The sequence below is a fragment of the Erythrolamprus reginae genome, chromosome 7, assembly GCF_031021105.1.
Source record: "Erythrolamprus reginae isolate rEryReg1 chromosome 7, rEryReg1.hap1, whole genome shotgun sequence".
Classification (NCBI taxonomy): Eukaryota; Metazoa; Chordata; class Lepidosauria; order Squamata; family Dipsadidae; genus Erythrolamprus; species Erythrolamprus reginae.
In genome coordinates, this window is record NC_091956.1 from 22830792 (window position 1) to 22838185 (window position 7394).

A 7394-nucleotide genomic window follows, 5' to 3' on the forward strand; every position below is an offset into this window, starting at 1 on the left:
TCACAAAGTTAGTCTAAATTATGCAGAAAGACATGTTTTTAATGAAGAAATGTACATGTACATATAAATGAATAATGAAGTTTCTTTCACTTAACTTGTAAACTTTCTTAAACTTTTAAATTTACATATGTTCAACTTCTCTGCCACCCAATCCTGTAGGACAGAGGTCCCCAACCCTTTTTGCACCAGGGACCGGCTTTAAGCGATCAAGAGAGGAATTGGTGAATGAATGGACGGAGGGTGGGAAGGAAGGAAGGAAAGAGGGAAGGGACAGGAACAGAGGAAGGAAGCAAGGAAACTTATGAAAGGGGAAAGTAAGAGAGGAATGAGTGAAGGGAGAGAGGGAGGGAAGAAGGTGGGAAGGAGAAAGAAAAGAAGAAATAGAGGAAGGGAAGGTAAAAGAGAGAAAGAAAAAGAGCAAGAAAGAAAGCTGCAAGCACCCCCCCGAGCCCCCCAGGCCGGCTGCAACCTTTTAAAACATGCGCGCCACTTCGCAGCTGTCTCCTGAAGCCGAACGCGGAAGTTAGCGTTTGGCTTCAGGAGACAGCTCCTTGGCGCTTGTATCTCGAATTTGGGCTTGTAAGTAGAACAAAAATATCTCTCCCCTCCCAGCTCTTATCTCGAGTTGCTCTTAAGTAGAGCAGCTCTTATGTCGGGGTTCCACTGTACTGCAAAACTTTAAAATTATTTTTCCTTTATCAAGTGCTGTTTTTCAAGTGCAGAAATGTGGGTTCAGCTGCTGCTATATATTCAATTCAAAACTGAATAGGAATAAGACTGACTCTACACCTCATAACGAATGTTACAAAAATACTCACCTAACAGGTGCTTCCTCGGGTTTTTCTTCTTCATTTTCATCTTAAAGAAATAAAAACATCTAATCAAAATTATATCTCAATAAGATAGTATCAACCAGAATCACTTAATAATTTGCAGAAAATACATTCATTTATTTTCATGCTAATTCCTCATAATCTTTGCAGAGGTACAGACCCTCTCAACTTCATGGCTCTCCATATTTCAGCCAAATTTACATTCCAGTGGAAGGACAAAAATCCGTGTTAATTCTACAAAGGAATTTTCCTAGACATCTTTCACCTGAACAGGCAGTTACTCTTAGGAAACATCCTTACGTACACTAACATTGCCCTTTCTAAACACCAAACAACTTAATGCAACCTATACAGTAATCTAATTTTGATCACATGACGATATGATGCTACAATGGTCATAAACAATGGTCATAAGCCACTTTTTCACTCCGTACTATCAGTAAATGAACTGTTGTGACTCGAGGACTATCTCTATTATTTTCATAACCTTCTCTTTAGCTTCATTAATTATGTTTTCATTTGGCCTTGCACCAGTATTATTATAACCAAGTTTGAAATATCCCTTATCAGTATCCACACACAAGATTCAAATATATTTAAAGGGATGTGGTTTCCTAGGCAAACATTGAAACAATCCAGACAGGTTAGCAGTTTCCCAATCTCCCCTTTACCATTATCTGTCTGTGGTAATCTGTGTATGTACATATACATGTCTATATTTAAATATCCATATATGTATGCATGTGTGTGTATGTATGTATGTGCACCAACTCAGGAAGCTCAAACTGCCCAAGGAGCTGCTGATCCAGTTCTACAGAGGAATCATTAAGTCTGTCATCTGCACCTCTATAACTGTCTGGTTTGGTTCTGCAACCCAACAAGACATTGACTTCAGCGGATAATCAGAATGGCAGAAAAAATAATTACTGTACTGCCATCCTGCCTTCCATTGAGGATCTGTATACCGCATGAGTCAAAAAAGAGCCGTGAAAATATCCAGACCCCTCATATCTTGGACACAAATTGCTTCAATTCCTACCCTCAAATCGACACTATCCTCCCAACGCCATTACTCTGATAAAAAAATAATTCCCTCAACCATGTCAAATTATTTCCGTAGTCTGCACTACTATCAATCTTCTCATTGTTCCCATCACTCATCTCCTTCCACTAATAATTGTATGACTATAACTTTGTTGCTTGTATCCTTACGATTCATACTGATTGGTTCCTCATAGGATTTGATTGCTTATTTGTACTCGGACTATCATTAAGTATTGTACCTCATGATTCTTGAGGAAAGTATCTTGTCTTTTTATGTACACTGAGAGCTTATGCACCAGAGACAAATTGTTTGTGTGTCCAATCACACTAGGCCAATAAAAAATTTATTCTATTCTTTGTAGAAAGTATGGATATGGATTTATATTTTTCCCTAATTGCTTATTTGTACCCTATGACAATCATTAACTGTTTTATCTTATGATTCTTGACAAATGTATATTTTCTTTTATGCACACTGAGAGCATATTCACCAAAGACAAATTCCTTGAATGTCCAATCACACTTGGCCAATAAAGAATTTTGATCTAATCTAATACACATGTGTATGCATGTGTGTATATACTTACACTCGCATATATGTGTATGGTTACATATTTTTGCTGATAAGTGAAAAGGAAGAAAATTTTCCATAGAAAATCAACTACACACACACACACACACACACAGGTTTTTCTGTCAAGTCACCTGGCATACCCAAATATGGGAGGGAGCTCACTGCTCCCTTTAGCCGTTTCAGCACCACTCCAGACACCAAACCATATTTTTCCAAATAATGCTGCTTAATGTGGTCAATGCGTGTGTTAAGGGCCCCACACCCTTTCTTCCCTCCTGTAAATTGACGAAAGCTCAGTAATTTTTTAGCAGTTTTAAATAAATTTTAAATGTTCCAGAGATTGTGATGGCTATTGCCTCTTCATTTATAACTATACCTGGAACTCACATTTTTAGGACAATTCTTTATACACACACACATATATTTATATATATGTACGCATGCACACACGGATGTATAGAGATGGACACATATACATAGGTACCTATACACACAAACATATACATATATATGTCACGTGTTTTTGCTGAATTTGAAAAATTAAGGGAGACTAGGATAGATCTATTTCGGCCTTGTTCTGGCCTGATCAGCTAGCCATACCCTCAACTGGGACTTGAACTTGCAGCCTTTGCCTTGAAAGGCAGAGAATTAACCTCTAGGCTACAGGATCCCCTCCCTTCAGCTTTGTATATACAGTACTGTCTGTATGTATGTACATACTTATTCTATCCCAAAATTAAAAGTTATAATCGTGTGTATATACACACACTGACAAAAGAGTCCAACTTTTAATGTCGGGGTGATGCAAAGCCTTGGCTCACTTCTTCCTCAGAAACAGAAGGCTAAATCGCATCATTGCAAATAAAGGGGATTCTAGCCGCCCTTCTCCCTCCCTCCAAGGACCTGGTGCCTCAAAAGTGCCGTTTCCCAAACCTCGAAGCTGGCTCCACAGAGGGCCCATGCCCATCCTTGGAGGACCCTCGCAGTCCCCCCCAGCCTTTCCCTCAACGCAAACAGCCCAAGGGGTAGACGGAGGTTTAAAGGGATGCGAAGGAAACCCGGCCCCGCGGATTAGGAAGGGGGGGCGACTAATCGAGTCCGAGGCTTTATCGGGCCTTGTCGTCCCCGCACCAGGCCGGTTCTTTTAGCCGGAGACTGAGCGAAGGAGGGGGCGCTCGAACGCGTCGCAAGCAGCCAAGAGAACCGTACCGCCGTAGAGCCACTCTTCTTCGTCCCCGGCGCCGCTCAACTCGGCCGCCAGCCGCTCCACCTCACCGCCCGCCGACATGGCCGACTCTTCTTTTTTTTTTCTTCTATCCTTCGCACACGCGCACTCCCACCGGCCCGCCGCGCGAGCCCGGATTGCACAGCGCGCTTGCGCACAACTCCCGTCCCCCCCCCCTCCCTTTCCTCGCGTAGCAAACGAAAGAAGCGGAGAAGAACGGCGGCGGGGAAGAGTCGTGACGTCTCTCTAACACCCACCCACCCCGCCTCTTCCTGATAGGGGCGGAGCGCTGTCGGCCTCCGCTCCTCCCGAAAGCCTAGAGAGGCTCCAGCGAGAATAGGTCGGAAAGCGATCCTGAAGCGATTGGGCGCCGTCCTGAATGCTCCGATACGGAAGTCGGGCTCAACCTCCCCAATGCGGCGCCCTGCAAGCGCGTCGGTTCCCACCCCGCCCATCATTGAAAGCAGGGCATTCTGGGAAATGTATTTCCATTTGGCAAGGACTTCCATTTGACTAGGCGAGGGATAAGCAAAGTTGGCTCTTCTATGACATATGAATTCTATGAATTCCTGAGCTCCAGGATTGAGTCAGGAATTCTGGGAGTTGAAGTCCACAAGTCATAGAAGAGCCAACTTTGCCTACCCCTGCGCTATGGGCAATGCGTAGAATATTCTGTCCTATGTTTCTCTTTTATCGTTACTTTTTACTTAGGTTAATACAAACTACAGTACTACTATTCTAAACGTTTGACAAATAAATTAAATAAATAAATAAAATAAAGTTTGTAGAAAAGCAGATATGTAAACATGCAAAGCAATACGTTAAACCAAAATAAGGCAAAAATGCATATACAGTACAGTATCTCCAATTGAAATTCTGAATGAGAAGGGAATGTAAATATCCCAAATCTATGTTTTATTTATGTCTGGGTTTTTTCTTTTGTCTTTTTTGCTGTTTTTGTTTTTTTTCTTTGTTTTGTTCTTTACTTTGCTAGTACAGTATTGTGTTTATACAAATTTATTGAAAGTTTAATGTTTTGTTTCTATTTTTAAAATTCAATTAAAATATAAATAAATAAATGAATAAAAAATAAATATAAACCCTTTTCCATTCCCTGCTACCCTGTCAGAGTTGAAGAAGCTTCTTTGGGTGAGAAGCGAAACGTCTTCAAATAAAAATAAAGTCCATTGAATTCTGGGGGGGGGACCCCACTTTTGGGGCTTTAAGGCAGAGGTCCCCAACCGCCGGTCCGCGGACCGGGACCGGGCCGTTGGGGTTTTTCAGCCGGTCCGCGGCGCCGCTGACAGCTAGCTTTGGCTGCCGGGGGGGCGGGGAGGATTAAATCCTACCCCCCTCCAGGAGCAGCAAAAGCCTAAGCGGCGGGGTGCATTTCGGCAATGCTTTCCCTCCGCGGTGGGGGGTGCAGGGCAGGCGCAGGCAGCCCCAGGAGACGCCGCCGCTATCCGGGCGCGGTGAAAGCGAGTCGGTCGAAAGGCTGCCCGGGTCGCGCCTGCGGTCGTCCTCGTGCTCCCATCGCGCAACAAGTGCGGGCTTGTTGTGGCTGCCGCGCGCCGCTTTGCCTCCCTCTGCTGCGAGCCTTCGGGGCTCCGGGGCGGCGCGGCTGGCGGGAGGGCAGCTTCCAGCGGGACGTTGATGGGTCTTGGAAAGCTTTCTCGTGGCGGTGGCTCTGGCGCGGCTGCAGAGCGTTGGTGGGAGCGGGAACTCCGTCGGATCGCCCGAACTCCAAAGCCTCAGCGAGGTTTGGCTGCCGGGGGGGCGGGGAGGATTAAATCCTCCCCCCCTCCAGGAGCAGCAAAAGCCTAAGCGGCGGGGTGCGCCCTTTGCATTTCGGCATTGGCGCTCTCTCCTCCAGGAGCAGCAAAAGCCTCAGCGACTGATCGCGTCGTTTGCCTTTCTGCTCCATCGCTGAGGCTTTTGCTGCTCGTGGAGGGGAGAGCGCCAATGCCGAAATGCAAAGGGCGCACCCCGCCGCTTAGGCTTTTGCTGCTCGTGGAGGGGGGGTTGGCGGTGCCGATACCAAATGCTTTCCCTCCGCGGTGGGGGGTGCAGGGCAGGCGCAGGCAGCCCCAGGAGACAAAGAGTGAATGAGAGAAAGGAAAGAGAGAGAAAGGGAGGGAGAGAAAGGAGTGAGAGATAGAAAGGATAGAGAGTAAGAGGGAATGAGAGAAAGGAAAGAGAGAGAAAGGGAGAGAGAGAAGGAAAGAGTGAGAGATAGAAAGGATAGAAAGAGGGAATGAGAGAAAGGAAAGAGAGAGAAAGGGAGGAAGAGAAGGAAAGAGTGAGAGATAGAAAGGATAGAAAGAGGGAATGAGAGAAAGGAAAGAGAGAAAGGGAGGGAGAGAAGGAAAGAGTGAGAGATAGAAAGGATAGAAAGAGGGAATGAGAGAAAGGAAAGAGAGAGAAAGGGGGAGAGAGAAGGAAAGAGTGAGAGATAGAAAGGATAGAAAGAGGGAATGAGAGAAAGGAAAGAGAGAGAAAGGGAGGGAGAGAAGGAAAGAGTGAGAGATAGAAAGGATAGAAAGAGGGAATGAGAGAAAGAGGAAATGAAGGAAATGAACCCCACCCCCATATGACCAAAGCGCCCCCCCCCCACCGGGCCATGGAAAACTGGTCTAGCTTAATGCCGGTCCCTGGTGCAAAAAAGGTTGGGGACCTCTGCTTTAAGGGATACTGCACTGGCGATGATAATCAGCTGCTTTTAAATATCCAATTCAAAACTGAATGGGAATAAGACTGACTCTAGATTTTGGATCAAAATACATAAATGGTTACAGGAAATAACCCAAACACTAATAGAATGTACAACAGAGCTTGTGCTCCTGGGAACTTTTAAAAAAGACTACAATAAAAGTATTAAATATCTAATGTTACACATTACCACTGCAGCTAGGATAATATTTGCACAATTTTGGAAAAACTCAGAAATCCCTTCAGAAAGTATAATAAAATCTATGAATGTGCTGAAATGATCAGACTTACAATAGAATTAGGTGGCCAGAAAGATTCAGACTATTATGAGGCTAGGGAACAAAGGTATCAATGGATTGAGCATAAAAAAGAAAAGGTTATAATTAAAGCAGAGGTGTAGTATGTAAATAGAAATGTATAAGCAATATGGATAAGAAAAATAAGATTAAGTGTAATGTGATTAGGTTTAGAGAAAAATGCAACTGTAACAATGCTGAATTACTCAAAGTATTATTGTATTATTGTTTTAAAGCAAAGAATTGAAAACCAATAAATTTTATATTAAAAAAGGAATAAGACTGGCTCTACACCTCATAATGAATGTTACAAAAATACTCACCTAACAGGTGCTCAAAGGATGTTTGATCTAATGTTCCAGAAAGATGCTTGGGTATATAATTGATGCACCGGCAACATTGCTTTTTCTTTCTTAACTAAAAAAACCCTAGCAAAAGTTTTCCACTCATTCTACACTCATAATTCCCTTAATATTTATGAAGCAACAGCATGGTCTTTTGGAACTTCCAATGCTATTAAGACCAAAAATTTTATCTTATCAAAGTTTTCTTTGCTTTCATATATATACCCAATTAGTCTTTAAATGTTACCTTTATAATCTTTGATACTGAAACTTCTTTCTGTAAACCACAGCTCTTCTTTGCCCTTCCTTCTCCCTGTCATTGTCTTCAAGTTTAAATGTTGCTTAACTTTTAAAAATTACCCCCCCCCC

General features: G+C 43.5%; 1 protein-coding gene across 18 annotated transcripts in view; it reads right to left on the reverse strand.

Moving 5' to 3' along the window:
- Positions 1–7394, reverse strand: part of FIP1L1 (factor interacting with PAPOLA and CPSF1) — a 48764-nt gene extending 41370 nt beyond the window's left edge. For 4 of the 18 annotated variants that reach the window (XM_070757185.1, XM_070757184.1, XM_070757183.1 and 1 more), the window contains exons 1-2: positions 3661–3950; positions 819–858 (exon numbers count right to left, since the gene is read on the reverse strand). In XM_070757185.1, the coding sequence (XP_070613286.1) occupies positions 819–858; positions 3661–3739 (119 nt within the window). In that variant the 5' untranslated portion in view covers positions 3740–3950. Of the gene's footprint in view, positions 1–818; positions 859–3660; positions 4329–7272 lie in introns of those variants that run through there. The other 14 variants (XM_070757192.1, XM_070757179.1, XM_070757177.1 and 11 more) reach the window with 8 other exon arrangements.